This window comes from Lissotriton vulgaris, chromosome 2_1 (genome assembly GCF_964263255.1).
Source record: "Lissotriton vulgaris chromosome 2_1, aLisVul1.2, whole genome shotgun sequence".
Lineage (NCBI taxonomy): Eukaryota > Metazoa > Chordata > Amphibia > Caudata > Salamandridae > Lissotriton > Lissotriton vulgaris.
Window position 1 is genome coordinate 1977618336 of NC_141687.1, and position 20890 is coordinate 1977639225.

Below are 20890 nucleotides of genomic sequence, written 5' to 3' on the forward strand. Positions count from 1 at the left end.
AGAGGCAACATCTTATGAGGAGTTGATGGATCTCTGAAGCTGAGCAATTAACTTGGGAAGGAAGAAGCCATTCGATGGTGCATATACTTTAATGGAGAAATTTACTCAGGACAAAGGGAGATTCTTGGACACTGCTCAATTCCTCAGTGGTAAAGGAGTTTATCAAAGCTCAAGTTTTTTTCTTTGAGAAATTGTGTAATGTAGGCATAAAACCAGCAGAGTGCCGAAGATCTTTGCTGGATGCAAAATGTAAATTAAACGGCGTATTTGACTATCCAAACACCATGTAATTAACTCTTGCTTCTTCTACAAGAATCCCAGTCATCACTTTGCTGCTGCACAGAGCACCAGGGGTGGCAGTTAAAACTTACTTTGCAAAGCCATAACATTGAAACCCTACAAGAGCACACTGCAACCAAAGTGATCCCAACATTGGATAGCCTCCTGCAACCTGGTCCTCATAAATGCGGAAGCAACATGGGTACTTGTGTTAAAATCTTAGCAGTCAGCAGGCGATGAAAAAAGTTCAAGAGTTTACCAACATGAGAATTTTCGTTTTCCACATGAAGAAAATGGACTTTGCCAGATTCCAGAACCAAGAACTGGAAAATATATGGTTTATTATATGAACACGAACACACTTTGTTTACATATTTTTATTGATACTTTTACAGTCTAGGAAAAATAAAATAGTAATGAACACTGAACTTGTGGGTCAATATGACCTAAAGAAAAGGTCAGTAGTTTCAATACAAATTTCCCCCTCCTGTTGCTCTTCCTGACCAGAATGAATTCATTGATCAAAGGAATCACCAATGTAAACCATACCAAACACAAACATATCATTCAGTTTGTGAGGGCAATTAAGGCTTCAACCACATTCCCCATATGCTCTCGCAGGCTCCGCTCTGCCGTTGAACGTGGGATCTCCATTTCATTCATCTGTAAGAAGGTATACAAATAAGAGTCTCTGAAAAGCATAAAATGCTGCAATAATTATTCAAATCAGTTTATGACAAAAATATACATCTCATGCTCTGGGATGGCTAAAATATTGATTGAATCGGTCCATTTTCGAATAAATAAAAAGGGCACTGTGGGCAACAAAAAGTACACAATGGACGTTGTCAATTTAAATAATGCAGCTTCTATGCGTTTTTGCAGGCGTTTTGAGAAATGTTGGTCAAGTCAGAAAATCAAGTAGAGAGAACACTAGCAATAATTGTTTTTGTAAATCTCAATGCTTTTCAGCAGCTTAAGCACACTTAGGGGCATAAGCAAGTGGGGAACAGAGCTGCATGAATAGGTAGGTCTGTATGTTAGGTTATAGGTTGAAACTGTTCGGTTCACCACATTATGCAATAGATCTATAATACTGATGTATGTGTATTAATGGAACACCGAAAATGAGAAGCCACACTGGAGGAAAACAGATCATGTAAAACCAATTTAAAGGGGTTTTCGGGTGGATAATGTTTGGTGGGGGATTTTTAGGGGTTAGCAACAACTAGCATTCAGTCATAGTAAGGAGTTTTTAGCGTTCAGAGAAGAGTGTAGGGGAGGTGAGGTTTTTTTTGGGAAGGAATTCACAGATGAGTGGTGTTTGAGGGTTTATTGCTGGGCGGGGTTTAGGGCTGGTGAGGGATTTTAAGGTTCAATTATGGGTAGTGGCTGGGTGATGAGTTTTTTAGGGTTCAGGCAGGGTGGAGTTTAGGGTAGTGGAGATTTTAAGAATTCAGAGCTGGATAGAGTTTTTAAGGTTCAGGAAGGAGTAGTTTAGGGGGTCATGGCTGGTGTTTAAGGGTGGTTAAGATTTTTGGGGCGAGGGTTGCCGGCTGCAAGATGGCCGCACATTAAGTGGGCTCTGCCGGCCAAACTTCTTTATCCACCACCATCCTGCAGGCATCCCTACCTAATCTATACTACATCACGATTCCCAGACTCTAGGGAACTTCGGTGCACCCACCTGCCCGATACCGGTGCTCCTGCGTGCCTCTCCGGCAGAGATCCACAACTCCTGGTCACCGCTGGGTCCATGGGCCGGGAGTCCGCCTCCGCTCCTCTCAAGGCTGTCTGGGCCAGCAGGGCCCCGACGAGGCAGTTGGTGACGTCTGCGACCTGAGGCTGCTGCTGGCGGCGAGTCGCGGACGCTGTTGGGGTTGGTGGGGGGCAGTCACCGGAATTGCGTCTCAGCTTGACCAGCTCTAGGCTCGCCTGGACTCAGTGAAGGCTCGTGTTGACTCCCACCATAACAGACTGCTCCATGATGTCGGACGCAGAGGATGCGGCCACACAGGACAGGCAGAAACTACTCCAAATGGACAAGATCCTGGCCGTCATTCGCGAGAAAAATGAAGATTGAGGCTCACTCCCGTCGGAGTAACCTTCGAAACACGGTTCTTCCGGAGTCCACTAACATCTCCAAAATTGAAGACTTTGTCGAGCAGCTGATTCGGGGACACCTTGTCCCAATTCTTGTGGAACGAGCCAACCGCTCCCTTGGCCCGCACCTGCCACCCCACCCCATTGTGGCCAAGATCCTGAACTTCCGAGATCGCAATGCTATCCTTTGAGCGGCTCGCGACAAGGGCACCATCACACACCAGGATAACTACCTCTCCTTCTACCCGGACTATACCCAGACCGTTCAAGCTGCCAGTAGAGAGTTTTTGCCGGCCAAGCGCATCCTTCAGAAACACTACGTCTCCTATTCCCTGGCCTACCCGGCGAAGTTGAGGGTCCGACAGGATTCAAAGACACTAACTTTTTCCTGACCAGAGGGAGGCCCTGGCTGTCGCTAAGAGACTGGAAAAAGAATCTCGTTCCTCCTCTCCCAAGTCCCCACAAGAAAGTGCTAGCCACCTCAGTGACAATGATTGACTGTGCAGCAATGTTTCCTGTGCAGCAATGTTTCTTGATCAGCATATTATCTATTTTTGATGCCGCTATCTAACCCAAGCTTGGCACCCTGCTTTATTGCAGGGTTGTCTGCCGAGTCCTGCCATGCACCCACTGGGATGATTCCCACTAATGATGCTTTGTTACCCATTCCAAGTGGTGGGTCCCTGGGGCGGGGTGGGTAGTATTCTCAGCCTGATTGGGGGTTTGGAGTGGGTGTGTGGGTTTCTTTCTGCTTGGGTCGATGTGGTTGTTTTGGGGTGGTGGGGATTGTGGGCTTTCTCCCGTTTTGTTTTTGAGACTGTTGCAGTTCGACTTCATTTCGCTTTATGTCTTGCTTGACTGTTACACTGCACAATGTCCTCCAATTCGTCTTGATTGCACTTACGGGTTATGTATTGCGGTTTTATATGCTGCTCCACTGGCTCCTCCCACTATCCCTAGGCTGCACCCTCCTGCGGACAGGCATGTTGGGCGATTTCACCACCTGCCGGAGCATTTCTTACCCTCAGCCACACCGGTCAGCCAGACGCCCATGTGCTTTGCCCACGCTGCTCTTTAGGTGGCAACCCATCGCTAGTTGTCTGCTTTCCATTAGTGCTACCCCTTGCTTCTACTTGGCTCCCTTATTTCACATATGCACTGCAATGAGCTGAGATGTCTGCTGTCCGCGCCGCAAGATGCTGCACCTGTTCCCGCCCCCTAATGGCTGACAGTCTGCTGGACTTGGAATTTCTGCAGTCTGAATGACTACCGCAAGGCCCATCTGATACATTCCCACCTACAGCGCCACAAAGTGGATATCTGCCTCTTACAGGAGACGCACCTCTTACCCGGCAAAGTCTCCAGACTTCACTCTCGCTACTGGGGGGGAATCCCACTCCTCAACATACTCTTCGTATGCCAGGGGTGTCTCAATCTTGCTGCGCCGTGGCCTCCCTTGGCAGACCTCCCGGGTTCTCCTCGATCCGGAGGGTAGGTATGCCATACTCCATGGTCTATTACTGGCCAAGCCTGTCACGATTGCCGCAGTTCACGGCCCAAACTCTGACAACCCGGACTTTTTCCAATCATGTTTGGCACCTCATCACCTCTTGTGGCTCTGCGGCGATAGTTTGGGGTGGAGATTTTAATGTCCCTCTCAGCGACCCTGGATCGTTCTGGCTCTTATACGTCCCACCCGCGCGCAGCAGCGGCGGCGGCTCTCTCGTCTATTTTAATTGACGATGCACTCTATTATGCCTGGTGCCACCTCAGACCCGATGCCCATGAGGGTACTTACGTAACTGGCACGCGGGGCTGTTGGTCGCAAATTGATGTCCGGCTGACCACGCCGGATGTCCTGTCCTGGCTCGCTGATGCGGAGCATATGGCTTGTACCTTCTCCGATCACGCGCCGGCCCAGGTCAGTCTTTGGCCTCCCCACTCCCAGCGACGCGCCTTTACTTGGCATCTTTCTCCCAACGCCCTCCAGGACGTTCTGCGCTGAAATTCATACAGCGATCACTAACTATTTTGATCTCAACGCGGGTTCTGTCGACTCTGCCTCTACCGTATGGGAAGGTTTCAAGGTTGTCGTTCGGGGCAAGTGTATTTCCAAACAGGCGGGTGTTCTCCGCTCCATACGCTCCACCCTGGCAAGGCTTGAGGGGGAAATTAAGGATCTTGATGCCGCCCAGGCAGCAAGCCCCAGTCCTTAGACGCTGCTACGCCAAAAACATACCAAATTCTCGGCGGAAGCCGGCCGTGAACTTTCTTTCCTTGGTAGAGAGGGTCGAGCACGCCAATTTGGAGAGGGTGACAGCCCGGGCGCACCCTGGCTGACCTCCTACGTCCGCCGCATGCTGCCTCCTATATAACGACTCAGTGATGGTGGTCCGGATAGGACCACCTCCCGGAAGATATAAAATCCAGTTTTCTTGAGTTTTACTCCCAACTCTATTCTGCCGGCACTCCCTTGCCAAGGGAGGAGTTCGACCAATATTTCGAATTCATTGCCCTTGTCTGGCTCGAAGACTACCATAGAAATTCTCGATGAGCCTTTCTCCAGGGAAGAAATACTGGCAGCCATTAAAGGCCTACCCAGTGACAAGGCCCCTGGCCTGGATGACCTCCCTGCATCGTTTTACAAATAGTTTACTGACATCCTGGTGCCGCATCTGGCGGATATGTTTAACGAGTCTTTTGACACCAGGCTTTTCTCGCCGTCCCTGCGCGAGGCACTAATAACTCTGCTCCTTAAACCCGACAAGCCTGCCGACCTTCGTGACTCCTACCGCCCTCTATCCCTAATAAACAGATAATAAAATCTTTGCCAAATTGATTGTTTCCTGCCTTCTTCTTTTAATGCCCACCATCGCTCTCCCAGATCAATCTGGCGTCATACCCGGCAGGGCAACCTCACACGATCTTTGCACCATTTTCTCGGTCTTACACCAAATCAATCCTAACTTGCTGGCCGTGACCGCACTACTAGATGCCAAGACATTCGATACGTTGGAGTGGCCTTTCCTATTCTACATCCTACCGCATATGGGTTTCAGCGCTCACTTTCTGCTTAATATCAAACTCCTTTACACCAGCCCCTCTGCACGTCTCTGCATTAATGGTCAGGTCTCCGACCCCATCAACATTGCCTGTGGCACTCGTCAGGGGTGTCGGTTATCGTCCATGCTTTTTGCCATCACAATGGAGCCCCTGGCAGCTAGGTTACAGCAGCACCATACACATAGGGGCATTGGTTTCTCGTCCCGCTCGCTCCTGGTTTCAATGTATGCGGATGATGTTACCTTCTATGTCCGCCATCCCCAGGAAAACCTTAGCCCCCTGGTTCGGGAAATCATACGTTTTGGCGGGCTTTCGGGAATTCAGGTGAACTGGAGTAAGTCTCTCCTCTTTCCCCTGACTGATGCCACGGTCCCCTTCACACTGGACTTTCCATTCGTTTGGGCATCAGGCCCCCGCGTTATTTGGGCATCTGGGTAAGTAGGGATTTGGATGAACTGTGGCGGTCGAAGTTCGGGCGCGCTGCTGACTGGCTTGAACCCAGAATCCCTTAGTGCAGCAGTGTGCCGCTATCTTTGGCGGCCCGTATCGCCATAGCTAAAATGGTGGTCTTGCTTAAATTCCTCTATCTTTTCTTGAACATACCTATCCCCCTTACCTCAATTCTTTCGCAAACTGCGTTCTTAAGTCATCTCGCTTGTTAGGGCGGGCAAACAACCCAGGGTGGCCTATGATATCCTCACTCTCCCTATGGCTGCCGGTGGGATGGGTGCGCTGACTTTCGGATCTATGCCTTATGTGCCAGCTTTCTGCATTTCTGGATACACCCCACCCCATTTCAGCCCCATGTCACGGTCGAGACCAAGGTTGCTTTCCCCTGGCCCCTGTCCACAGCTTTGTTCCCGATTGCGGTGCATCCCCGGGCAGAGGTTGACACGGTCGAGAGGCTGAGCTGGGCATGGTCTTGCCTGCGCCAGCTCTCCGGTCTGTCTCTTCTCTCTGCTAACGCCATGCCCATTGTAAACCACCCAGATTTCCCCTCACTTCAATCTTCCAGCATGTCCTGACACGATTGGGGCTGGGAACAGTGGCGGATATTTACCCGGGAAACTCCTTTTTCTTTCTTCCAGAATCTCCAAGGGTGCAGGACACATTACTATTCTATCAGTTACGTGCCACTTGCCGGAAACTGCATTCCGCCAGCCCCCTCCCACCCTTCCGAATCTGGACTTCATTTATACTTCTTCGTCGCAGCTCAAGCTAGTCACCAAACTGTACGCTTTTTCCCCTTGTGTCTGCCCCCATCTCCTCGGGCCGTGCGAGGGAGGCGTGGAGCGCAGACCTTGGTATTGATATTTCGGAGGCAGACTGGCTTTATTGCTGCAATCAAACCAAAAAGCTGTCACCGAACTACCGGCTCTGCCTGATACACTTCAAGTACTTGCATAGATTGTACAGCACCACAGTACAGCTCTACCGACTCGGGCTCTCCCCTGGGGATACATGCATTCGCTGCGCTGCTCCCGCTGTGGACTTTGCCCATCTAGAGTGGCTCTGCCCCAATGTTTCAGAGTTCTGGTTTGCGCTGTACTCCACCACCTCCGACATCACCGTTGATGCAGTGCACCCAGACCCTCCCCTGTGCCTTCTTGGCTTTGTTAAGCTCTCTGGCCTGATGCTTCCCACCGCCTAACTTCGATGCTACTGGGCCTTGCTAGACGCAGGGTGGCCATGTGTTGGGGTGGGCGGCCTGCTCCTAGGGTAGAGAGTTGGTTGGAGGATGCCTCCCGATGCCAGACTCTCCTCTCTGAGTTTTGGGATTTAATGCCTGCCAGATCCCACCCTGTCAACATTTGGGCTCCCTTGGTCGCTTATCTCCTTTTCCACTCCCACCACAGAAGCGCTACCTCTCCCGTGCTCCCTGCCAGCCCTGGGTCCGCAGCGGCAGCCGGTGTTGGTCAGTGAACGCTCCCCTCCCCAAATTTCCCATCAGTGCCCCTGTTGCCTTGGCTCTCTTCTTTTATAGCGCTTTTATGTTTGCTTTCCCTAGGGGGACGTAGCCCTGGGCAGTGGAGCTGTGACTTGAACATTCCTGGATTTACTAAACTGCTGTAAACGTAACTGAACTGTAGCTCAAGGTCTGAATTGTACTTCATCTTGCTGCAGTGGCTCTGCATGGTGTACTGTGTCTGCTCTGCTTATATTCTTTAATAAAAGTTTTTTAAAACTCAACAAAAAAAGGGGTGGTGAAGGTTTTTGAGTGTTAGGGTGGAGTTTGGGTGTGCCGAGGGATATAGGATGGGTGTTATTTTAGGGTATGGGAATGGTGTATTTGTTGGTACAAAGACCATTTAGGCATGAGTGAAGTTTAGGTGAGGTGTTTTAGAGAGCAGTTATTGATGGGGTTTAGAGGTTGTAAGGGGTCAGCAATGGATAAGGTTTACAGGTGGTGATGGTTAAGAAAATTAAAAAGCATCCGAAGTTATGGTTTGATATTGCATGCGGATAGAAATATAAAGTAGAGCACTGAAATACATCTCTCACAAACTGTTTCTGAAAGTAAAACCTGCAATCATTGGATTTACATTTAAAAGAGACATTCTATGAATTATTCTCTGCATAAAGGTACATGCCATTCATTCTGAAAATATCCAACAGTTTAGATTAAATAGGTTTTCAGTAATGGTATTCTGCGAAATAATTTCTATGAAATCACATAATGCCCTATAACACAGTAAAAGCCTGGAAGAGAAGTTTCCCTGCACAAATCTTTTTTGTGTAGATGTAATAGTGTTTTAGCCACCAGACAACTGAGATATGGCGACGATCCATTGTGCAAGTTCGTGGGTTAAGGTAATTAAATCACATCTCAGAGTAGATCTCACAGAGATTATATTTTCCTACCTTTGTAGAATTTTATGGAGCCTGCAAAGGGTCTTAGGTGCTGTGAGACAGAGTTCCTGAGAGATGAGCCATGGGCCAATGGAAGAGGCACCAGAGACCATCCGTTAGTAATAAACCAGAGTCTCTTATTGATGTGTGCCTTGCAATGTTAAAATATAAAACTCAAAGTTTTGCTAAGACAGTGACAGCCAAGATTAATTCCGGCTCTATTGCACTTGTGCCAAACCCATGGACAACTAGATTTAAATTTTTAAAAAGCAACATAAAATAAATAATTCCATTTAGTCACACTTCTCTTGGCACTGGGGAAAATGCTGAAGTTAGTAGCACTGTCATTTCTGTCTGCGTTGATGGCACATGTCTGGCGGTGTGTGGACTATTGCTTGGTTGGGGGTATCCATAGATGGCGCTTGGCCGGCAGAGTGGCTTGGATTAATACTCCAGCGTTTTATTACCCAGAATCCCTTGTAAACCTTCAATGTAGCTAATAAGACAGATTTTCCTCACATTTGTGTGCCAAGGATGCGAGATCACTACGTCGCCACAAATTTCCAAAACCCCAGCATTTTCCTCAGTATCCCAATAAAAATGACACCTCACTTGTCAGGGTGCCCAAAACAGTCAGCCTAATACCATTTGAAATAAATAAATGAATAACTGCCCTTTTGGGCCCACTTTGGTTCCCCGTCAGTTTTTAATTTTATAAGTTTTTAGATTCTCTGCTATGGGCACCCATTTAAGTGAAGTATCATTTTTATCAGGAAACTGACGGGAACGCTGGGTGGTGGGAAATATGTGCCGGGAGTCTGACTTTTTAGCAAATTGAATCATTTTTAGGTCGAGCCTAGCGCAGCGCGCATGCGCTACAAGCCTTCTTGTATCCACTCTGTGTAGGTCCAATGTCTTTTTCGAATCAAACCCCGCAAATGACTAACGGTGGGTGCATGTCTCACCTCTTCTGAAAAATGCACTACCACAGTGATTTGCCACAGGAGCTAGCAGCGGCGCGCAGGGCGGTAGCTGCAGTGCCTCCTTGTCTCCCCAGCACCACTCCTCCTTGTCCTCCTGTGCCCACCCCCCACCTCTCCTCTTGAGCTGCTTATTTGTTTGGCAGATTTTATAAGCAGAACTCAACCCAAAGGTACTGGATCTCTTTTGTGTGTTACAACAGCACTCTCTCCGAGCTCGAACACCTGAAAGCGCTCACCTCAATCATTCTTTGGAAGAGAAGAGTGCCTTAAGACCTCGCTCAAGCTGTAAATACGGACAGAGTCTGGGCAAGAGGAAAGTCGAAGATTGCATAGGGATTCTGGGAGTAAAGCTGTGGGGGAGAAGGCAGCCCCGACAAGCACAGCAGGTTTTCCTGGGAGTCATCGTCTTAGGTTTGTCATGGCTACATGTGTATGATACAATTAGCCTATAGCAGAGTTCTTCAATCTGTGGGTCGCGCCCCCCTGGGGGGGCGCGCCACCATCTCAGGGGGGGGCGTGCACTCCACTGCAATCTGACCTTCGTGCCCATGCTTTTGTCTTGCTAACTCTCCCAGGAGGGGGTTAATTGATAGCGCTGAAATGCTTCAGCTGCAGTGGCGGGCAGGATGTCTGTTAAAACCGAAACTGTTCCTTCACTCTTTCGATATCATAACAGACCACTGCAGCTGAAGTATTTCAGCTCTATGAATTAACCCCCTCCTGGGAGAGTTAGCTGTTCACAGAGAGGAGACAAAGTTTCCAGCAATGTTTTAAAGCATGGGCAAGGTGGGCTCCGGCCAAGGGCACCAGCTTTTCAAAAGAGGGGTGGCGGGGTGGGGGGGGTGACTGAAAGAGCCAGCTCTGTTCTACGGAGTCTAGCCCTCATGACTGTATATCACAGACATTTTGCAGACAAAATGGGTTTATGAGTCATGCAACATCCATATGAAAAGTTAATTTTAGATCAATACAGGACCTCACATATGAGAAAAGGGAGGGTGTGACAGATTATTTGCAGTAATGTTAGTGAACTGCTGTTGTGTTACATTCTGAAAACACACGTCACTATCCCTGAATATCAGATGTACACACATTTACTATTTGACCAAAGAAGGAATAAAAGAGCTGAGACTGAATGATAAAATCAAAGCTGATCAGAACTGGGGCCCCAAAATACATTTTGCCCAGGGCCCCCCAAAATCCTTACAACGTCCCTGAAAGTTTCTTAAAATTACAAAGGCAGGCGCTCAAAATGCCAACCAGCCATGTGCTGTTTAAACAGCCTGCAAATTGCTTGTCTTGATACTAAATAGTATGTATTCATGCACTACTATGTATTCAGGGCCGGCTTTAGCGCTAGTGGTGCCTAGTGCAAGGATCATTTTTGGTGCCCCCAGGACTGCCTCCTCGGATTCTCTCACTACCACCAGGCATATGTGCTATTCATAAGTTAATAAGTTATTGCTAAACACAGTGCCTCCCCATGAGGTCGGCGCCGCATCCATAGGTCAAGCATTCTAGTAAAAACCATTTGCGCACATTTTATCTTGGAAAGTGGTGTTTTGAGCTGTGTAATAAGTCTCTGTAATTTCACCACACCCACTCACAAACCTGCAGTTTACTAAACACGCTTATTGTATTGAACATTATTTTCTGGATATACCCGGAATATGCTCGTGGCAGGTCGATTCCAGAAATTTCCGTCAGGTGGTGGGGGGCCTCAACAATTTAAAAAAAAAAAATCAGCTGGGGGGGGGGGGCTCAGCCTACAAAAGTATGAAGACCTCTGGCCTACAGCCTGCCCCGGCATACCTCCCACATAGACGCGGAAGGAACCTAAAGGACATATTAGTCCACACTTGTTAAAAAGAATGCCAACCATACACACCTTCTATGCCTGGCATACAAGGAAACTTCCCATGTGGCAACTGTAGCAGCTGCCACCTCACTAAAAAGAGCAGACAACTAACTTTCAAAAATGGAAACACAGAAAACTCACCACCTGCAACAGCAAAAATGTAATTTACTTAATTACATGCCCATGTACATTGGAGTACGTAGGGATGACAGCCAGAGCCGTAAAAACACATGAATGACCACAAGAGCAACATCAGATGCAAACAAAAGTACCACGAAGATGGCAACGCATTTTTTGGAAGCCCAACACTGTGTGAATGACATCAAATGTACAGTGATTGAACAACTACCAACGGAGAATGGGTTGTTCCAAAAAGAGCAACGTTGGGTGTTCCGCCTTGGCACACACATGGACGGGCTCAATGATGAAATACCCTGGGGCCAATTCACCTGAATCAGTAGCCATATCCCATCGGCAACACAAGAGGCCTGCTACCAGATTCTATTTTGCCATATGATACAGGGATCATGTTTTTCTACATAATAAACTTGACCACCTTGAACGGTTAAAATTCAAACCCCACTGTTCGATTACTGAATTTTTGAAAAGCTTACAATACAAACAATCAAATGCGGATAACTAACTTAATGCACGTGTTCTTTATATCAAATTGTTCTTCAGAATTGCCTTGGTCACACCTTATGTGGGGAGTTCCAAAATACCCTACGAACATCAATACTCCACACTTCCGCAATTACATTGAACTCTAAAACATCAGAAAAGGCACTCTTGCCTATCGCGCATTTTTTCGGAACACTTCAAATGAAACGTGCATGCGCAAATCAAAGACGCCGCCTTCATCAAGATGCGCACGAGTTATCCGATACTAAACTACACGCGCATGCGCAAACAAAAGACGCAGGCTTGTATCAGACACGCATGAGCTATCGGACACCTCAGAACTAAAAACATGACTTCCAATATAACTCTTAGGGAACGGGCTAGCGGAATACCCATATTAGGCCCTTCCGTTAATTAAGCTACCAATTACCATTTCAAACAAGCATTTTGTACACTATAAATACCGCCCCTCCGCCGCACTACCGCATTCACTGCGGAGCCGCGTTCGGGGGAGCAAGGATATTCCTATTGCTGCAACACGGGAGTATAATCTGATGGAAAGATGGGGCCATTGTGAATCATCTACCTGTAAGTACCAACAACTGCTATACCATACATTACTTACAGGAACCAGTGGGCCAGAACAACAACCCCAAACGTTTGGAGGCTTATGAGGCATTGTACCTAAGAAAAAAAAACATGCCTTTTTACCCCTGTTTTTCTACCTGTTTCTCCACGCTACAAGTTATGTCCTAGGGGCATGAAGGGTCCAATCCTCTAGAGTGTGTGTTTTATGTTAAATGTACGTTTGTAAAGTATATGTCCTTTTTTACAGGGTCACCTGCACGAGTAGCATGACCTGATTTGTCTAGTGACCCAACTATATATGTTTGCACACACCTCCGTAATCCTTGCGGAGGTCAAAAAAGGACGGCACTCCAAGTTGTTGTTTTCACCAAAAGTGGTTTATTGGCAGACCCCCCTGCCCCCCTGACATACGCGTTTCACCGAAAAATATATATATATATATATATACACACATATATACACACACATTTGTTACAGGTCACTGTACCATGTATGATGATGAGGAGTGGAGTACTACATTGTAGTCTTTTCTTCCTTTTTGTTTTTCTTTTCAGGTTATTTGCATATTGGCAGAGAACTCAATTTAATTTGTAGGCACATTATAGTTCTACATCTCCACTCTTTTTGTAAATACACTTTTTACTTAGAAAAATGTGAGTAAGGTGGGGTGTGGTGCACCCTGTCCTGAAAAAGGAGTTGATCTCCGAAACATGTTGACGCATCCAAGAGGTGATGTGCTTAATATCACATAATCACCTCGACCTGCACCTTTATTTAACAGTACCAGCCCGGGGGATCATTAAAATTACTTTTAACTTACCCTACGAGCCAGGCACTTTTTAAATCATTCACTCACTTATATTGCTCCACCACGTACTCACACAAAATCCTCACACGCCCCACGCATCGTCTTTGTAATCAGTGCTCCCGCGTAGTCGTAGGTCGCAGCACGCCACATCCTGTAGAGGGGTGCGAAGACCCCAATGATGATGATGACACCAAGGGTCCTTTTGGTGTGTGAGGGGTATTTTAAAAACACTATGTGCTCTCCACCACAGTAGGGAACACATTACCTGATCAGGTGGATTCTTGATATTTATTTATATTGTCTGGGAGAAGGAATCCACCCCTTGTTTCTCGCTCCCCCCCCCCTTTGGTATTTATAGTACCTCCCACAGTGCCATAACCGGTGCCCACACACGCATTAGTCAACGAAAACAAACCCCACCTGTCTGCATGGCTGGCCTTTGTTTATTTTTCGTGATTTGTTTGGTGACACAAGGCCCCACGAGGAGGCCTGTTGTATTAGCAGAGCACGGTGCGCAATTTAACTTTCACAGGGTGCCAGCAGCACTCGCGTAATCCCAGTACTTTTTTAGTCCTTCCCAAATGTTTCGGTTTGCATTTTAAACATGCACACACTCTTTTTTTAGAAGTTTTAGTCGCTCTGGTTAGTTTTTTTAAAACTCATTGGTTATCAAACATGCTCCGCTGGGAGCGGTTTTTAAATTTTTTTCTCTTTTAAACACATGGCATTCAGGTTTCATTTTTTATTAACAACGAGAAGAGCCAATGCAGAGACCCCGCCCACACCCAGTTGCCAATGTATGCTTTCCACTCTCACTCGCTAGCATCAGCTTCCGCACTCCTCCTCCTCCAGCGCAAAAACACCGGCCAGGAAAGCAGACCAGCACTTCCCCTCTCCCTACCCGGAGAAGCTCTGACACCAAAGTATAAGCAGTTAGAGTGCCCTCCCACCAGAAAGATTGAATGGCTTTGGGCTTCTCCACAGCGATCTTCCTCATCCTGGACCCCTACAACTCCAGCCCAATTAAGCATGCTACAGGCAGCTGCCTTAAAGCAAGTACTCTGGCTCTTTGTGCGCCAATCTTGCAGTGCACAGAGACCGAATTCAGCCTGGCCGGAGGAGCAATGTTCCGCTTACAAACACACTGTGCAGGACGCCTAGCCAGCTGCTTAATAATCTTGTCAGCAGGAGTGCAGCCCATGATTAGGAGCTGAGAAGGTTGGCGCATTCCCAAAATTAGAACATGGTCGAATTTTATTGTTACCCTAGAGCTGGAGCAACTTGGTGCGCACGCTTCCGAAGGCAATTTCTAAGTCACATACAGGTATGAGTACCTAATTAGAGAGCCGGCGTTTCAAGGCAAGTGACATCTGTACGTCAAACTATTCTATGTTTTAGTCCGCTTACTGGTGGTTTACTATTTTTTCCTCAGTTTTTATATAGCCTGAACTCAACCAGAAGGTATTGGGACTGCTTTACAAGATCAACACTTACATTATAGAAGGGCACATTCATTTTGCTTTATGCACAGGGAAATTAAGTGACTTTGCCAGAATCACAGGGTGTTGAACCAACGCCGGGATTGCTACCAGGTTCCAAAAGCAGCAGCTGTAGCCCTTTAGCCAGATCTCAACTCCACCCTTTTCCTGTTAAGCTCTCAGTTTTCACTTCACTCTACTCCCTATGCTTCACCCATACCAAGGCACTTAATCACCACCCTTTTTGCACAATAAGTCCAGTGCAGCATCTCATTACTCTTTCTCTGTGTTCTCCCACCCACCCCCCCCCTTGTTCCATCCCGCACCCGTGCCCCAATATTGTTTCATCCACTGGCCCTCTGGGATTCCTCACAAGCCCCACTTCCTGCTGCTCTCCCCTCTCTTCTTTTTGTGTGCCAGTTTCAACTCGCACCGGCAAACTAACTTTATTTTGAAACAAGCATTTGCAATGCAACAGGTTTCGCGAGTTTGAGCTATTGGCATTGTAAATGACAATGCCTTTCATATATGTGTTAGTTTTTAAAACAGTTAGGTAGAAGGCATTTCCATTTACAATGCCAATAGCTTAAACTCTCAAAAAAGCGAGACCTATTGCATTGTAACTGCTGGTTATCAGGAGACGCTGGGAGGTAGGAAATGTGTGCTGGCATGATGATCCCAATCAGAAATGGGAGGAAAATGTGATTTTTTTATAGCAAGTTTTGAGGTTTACAGGGGATTCTGCGCATGAAAACGTTGGGAAATCCATGCAAGCCGCACCTCCGTTAAATCTCCCGGCGGTCTAATTTTCAGAAATCTCTGGGTTTGGCAGGTTTCCCTAGATGACCGCCGAGCCAGAGAACAAAAATGCAGGTGCCCCCATTTCCAAAACCAGCTGCCCCCCGCTCCACCCCTTCCCTTCAAAATCAGGTTTTATTAAAGAAAATGCTGCCTCCACAATACATTTAAGCCCTTTCCTGTTGCAGGAAGTTGGCCCACCCATACAAGTGAGGTACCATTTTTATCAGGAGACCTGGGGGAACGCTAGGTGGTAGGACATTTTTCTTTGACCAGTGAAACAAATGTGGGGAAAATTACATTTTTGGGGCTAAATTTGAGCTTTGCAGGGGATTCTAGGTAACAAACCGTTGAGGGGATCCACACAGGCCACATCTCCCTAGACTTCCTCCGGGTGTCCAGTTTTCAGAAATGTCTGGGTTTGGTAGGTTTTCCTAGATGGCCGCCAAGCCCGGGACCAAAAGCACAGATAACTCCCTTGCAGAACCATGTATTTTTGTGATAAATAATTTTTAAGTTGCCATAGTATGTTTCCGTCATTTCCTGTTGTGGGCACTAGGTCTACCCACACAAGTGAAGCACCATTTTAATCTGGAAACTTGGGAGAACACAGAATAATAGAACAAGTGTTATTACCTGTTGTCTTTAAATACATTTCTGCCTTCCAAATTAAGACCATGTATAAAAAAAAGACAACATTAGAAAATGCCTCCAATTCACATTTTAGTTTGGCTACCCACAAATCCAAAGCTGTGCAAATAACCATTACTTCTAAATTCTATATCTTGTTTCCATTTCAGAAATACATAGATTTCCTTGTTACCTATTTTCACTCTTTAGATTTGACCAAATGAACTGCTGTATACCCAGTACACAATGAACAAGCATTTGCAATGCAATCGGTCTCGCCTTTGAGACCTTATACATATTTAGCCATGCAGCAGATAGTCGGTACAGGAACATTTATTGTTCCACTTTGCAAGGTGCGGTACCACAGGCTGTTACTAGGTGTCTCATGGCCTCTTTTAGCCACATAAGGTACTGCACCCTGAAATTTTAAAAAATCCAACACATCCCCAATCACCCTTCGCTCACCCAGGACCGGGTCATGGGAGGAGCCATAAAAATGCTTAATTACACCACTGGCACAGTCAGTTTTCCATGCAAGAGAATGTTCCAGTTTAAGTTGTTTAAAAAAATATTGTGCAGCAGGAAAAGAGTGAAGGGTTGTCCATATATATTCTGCATTTGTAGCTCGAACGAAAATACTGAACGGAGAGGCTACAGTCCGAACTTAGCTTTTTCAATTACACCTAGCGGGAATACCAAAAAAAGTGAGCTGGGTGCACTTTGATGAAGTGATGTGTATTGTGAAAGTAATGCCTTGATGCCATTTACTTCAAATAAATACAAATTTTAAAAAAACACCAACACCTGAAACGAGGGAGCATATTGAGTGAAAGTTAATGACATCAACATGGTTTTCCCCCCCATCTCCTCTCAACTTGGCTGCTGCCAGGGCTTCGTAATTGAACTCCTGCATAGAGTAAAGGCGTGGAGTGGAAACTGTGTAGGCTTTTCAATTAACTATGTGACAGCTGTAGTTAGGTGGAACATTAAATTCACCTTTTGCTTTTCACAGACAGAAATTAGAAGCATATGATTTAATACTGCAGTAAACTAACAGCAGCAAATCAGAATAGAACTGAGAGGTTCAGGCGAGAAGCAGTCAGTGTTTATGGCACACCGAGAGATCAGGGTTTAAAATCCATAAACGCCCTTCTCTATGACGCCAGTCCTACACTCATTTTGCAAGTGTTGTTTGTACAGGTTCCGCAGGTGTTGTCATAAATCACAAAAGGGACATTTAAACGAGTGTCTACTGAATTAGCTCTGAATGCCCATCAGACATTTTCCCTACCAGGCATTTTGTACATTTTATCACTTTGTGCAGAACAGGACATTTTAATGGAGTATCAGGTGTCGCGCAAAAAAAAAATGAAGAACGGTGCCCATGCAGAGAAAAGATCTATGGCTGCATTAAAAGCACCCACGGGAACAGGGGAAGTAAACAATAACATGGTCGGAGGTACATGGCGCGTGGTGAAATGAAGGCATGTATGCCGAACTCAGCTCCTTAAATTTAAAATGTAAGCGGCGCGGTTCATAAATGAAGGTGCACAGCCATGCTGTGTGTTAAAGCGCTTCAGAAGAGGGGGTGGTGATGAACAGAGCGTCTGAATTAAGCAGACCACTCTTACCCAGTCCAAAGATCAGGGCTTGATCCATCACCGTTATTTATCTCACTGCACCATCCCAGCTCAGAACCTGGCTATATGCAAATCAGTCTGTCCCTGGCCCAGCGTTAAGCGCAGCGCTCACCTCTACCGCTCCTTACATTTTAATTGAAAGCTGGGCCGTGTAGAACAAGTGCAGTGAAAGTGGCCCGCACGGCAAATCAATTAAAACAAGCCCAGGAGTTCCACCGCGAAAGTGAAAGTGCATCTTGATGTACTTGGTAGAGAAAAGATTTATGGCTGCATTAAAAGCGCCCTCGGGAAGTAAACAACAACATGGTCGGAGTTACACAGCGCGTGTTGAAATGAAGGCATGTGAGCTGCTGCGCGTAAGCTTGAGGCCAGGAAAAGCCTCTGGTGGCACTTTTAACAGCCTGTTTACTAAGTTTCTCGCACTGCAGCGCATGCGCTACCTCAGCAAGACCTAAAAACCATCGCACGGTGCAGCTCTGTTATTGGCTCTGGGTACCTCTGGTTCTTCGTGAACCAACAAGCCAAATACATACCAGCAACCAGAAGCGTCCTGCGGACGCAATGGTATTTTGGTTTAAAAAAAATCTAGCATAGTTAAAGGTAAAAATGTAGGCACAAACGTGTTTTTTTCCCCCAACTCAATTTCAACATATTTTTTATTTCACCTGATGGAAAACCTTGAAGGAGTTACACAAATGACTCCTGCAGAATTCAGAATGTCGTCTTCTCTTCAAAAATGTGTGGCTTTCCAGGATCCATTATCGCTTTACATCAATTTCTACCACTAACTGGAAGGAGCTTGAAAGCAGTCGAAACCATGACCTCAACTCTGAATTTGTGTGGGGTCAGTGAACATGGTTACAACGGTCCACTGATCACAATGACACTCTCACTAAAACTGACATGTAATTGCGCAAGTGATGGAATATCTTTTTACACGACAGTCCAGGTTTAAAAAGGAATCAAGGAAAGAGACCAATATAAAGCAACCTGTTAAGAATTGTATATAAATTTATTAACAGGATCATTTTCCATTGAAAGAAACTTTACACTACACCCCATCTAATCCCCTCTACTACATAAAGCGCAACACTATGCCACCCCAAAGACTAAGATTACAGTACATACATTTAAAAAAGCACTATGCTAATATCCGGTTTGCATTCCACGTTTAAAGTGAACCTTCCAGAAAACTTAAAACCTATTCAATCAAATACAGATTGAAGATCTTATACACCTATTTTTTCACGTATTTTTGGAGACATGCATGGTTGATGGTACATTTCTTGAAGTTCTTATTCATCAATCAAATAGGGTACTACACAAAAAGTAAAATGTATTTTACATTTTCATACTTACGATCAACTCTACATCCTCTCTTTTGATAGTTACTTTTGCCAACTCCTTTTCCCTGCAAAGAGAAGTTTTGATCAGAAAATTGTTATTTCAGCTTTCTAGCATTTCTCATCAGCTATTAAGCACGTCTTCCTTTCTCCAAGAGAGTATGTCTTATCAGAGTAACTGTAGACACAAGAGTTAGACTTTAATAGCATGTAACACTTGGCAGATAAACACATTGGTTTCATGAATGATATTCAATTTTGATTTGTATTAAGCATATGTATTTTGCCCTTATGTGCCCCAGTTATTACAATGAAAGTACACAAATGAGTATTAATTTGGAGATGGGTAATAATCTTCTAATATTTGCCTGAAAACCTTAGCCAACATCTTTAGAAGAAACAGATTACTAAAGAGGTCTACACAGACAAAAGCGTATTTAATAACCTGCTGAAAGAAAATCATTTTCCAAATGGTTGACTAATATTTAAGTCTGGAGTACAAACAACTTGCAATTGAAAGCAGAGAATGAAAATCGTAAAGGGTCTAACAGTCAAGTTATTGTTTCTGTAAGTTAAATAAGTATTAAAATCCTGCGAGTGAAAAGCACTAATCCTACGCTCTTTTGCTAAAAGATGTCGAGTTAATAAGGGCCAAAGGTCAGGCATGGATTGACAAACAAATAATGGTGTGTGCAAATGGTCATACTACGGAATGCCAAACTCCTGAAAAGAACGGAGGTTATACAAAACTCCAGGATAAAGTCGATCTGGAATGCATTTCATAAGCCTTTTCTAGACTTCACTGCCCCCAAAATGGGGAATTGAACTGCCTTCAGAGCATGGTGCATAAAGTCAGCTACAGTACTACTCTACAATATTTATCTGGGAAAAACCATACCCATAGTGTCATCTCATCAATTAGGATCTTTGGACAAAATGTTGATGCAGCCTTTTTACTCAAAACATGCACAAATCGGAGGGAAAAGGTTTGTAGGTGTGCCTCTTTAATTATGAAATATGCTTCAATTTCCCCAAAATCACAACCCTCACACAAGAGGTTTTGGCATCTACTGAATATTGCGTTCTCATGAAAGTCCTCGGCTTCTGGCACAACAAAGCTTACAGATGTTTCTGCATTAAGGGCACGGTGTAAATGTATTACTTATTTGTGCCATAACAACCACCAGAATATAACTCTTCAGTCTAAAGCACAGGCAAAAGGTGACCAGAAAACACTACATCATCAAAAGGAAAAAAACATTTATTCTGCAAAACAGACCCGACCACTATCATCCTCTTCCTTGGCCATTGCAAACTTCTTTGCCCAACACCTGATACATTAAATTTCCAATTACAAGCCACCCACGCCGATCTTAAAACCCAACTTACTTAGCCGAGTTGAAGTGAACAGTGAGACAATTTCAAACTCTTTACTGAACTCCTCACATACACGCAAATAATTTTCTGACTATGCAACCATTTGCACTCTACTTGACTATGTCTCCAAAAACGTTCCATACCAGCAGAATAAGGTATTCTAGTTAAAAAGCTAAAAAACAGGGCGGGGGGGGCGGGGGGGGGACGACCCAAGCTCGACAACGAGATGGCCGCATGTTAGCTCGGCTCCGCCGCCCTACCTGCCTACAATCTAATATCCTGTTGATTATCCTACCCAAAACGGACAACAACTTATATGCAGAGCTTTGCAGTAACTTACCATCCATCCCGGTGGGTCCGGTGTTCAGTGGATCCACAGCGGTGCCCTCCCGGAAAGTGCGGCCTCCCCGGGGTCGAGACCGGGGCCTCGCCCTTAGCGAGTTGCCGGCGAGACGCTGTCGGCAGCGGCCT

General features: G+C 45.8%; 1 protein-coding gene across 1 annotated transcript in view; it reads right to left on the bottom strand.

Moving 5' to 3' along the window:
• Positions 1-640: 640 nt before the first annotated feature.
• The window catches only part of HYPK (huntingtin interacting protein K), a 28039-nt gene continuing 7789 nt past the window's right edge, over positions 641-20890 (bottom strand). Inside the window, exons 3-4 of the mRNA XM_086958185.1 lie at positions 19059-19110; positions 641-942 (exon numbers count right to left, since the gene is read on the bottom strand). Coding sequence (XP_086814311.1) covers positions 847-942; positions 19059-19110 — 148 coding nt within the window. The 3' untranslated portion in view covers positions 641-846. The remainder of the gene's footprint in view (positions 943-19058; positions 19111-20890) is intronic.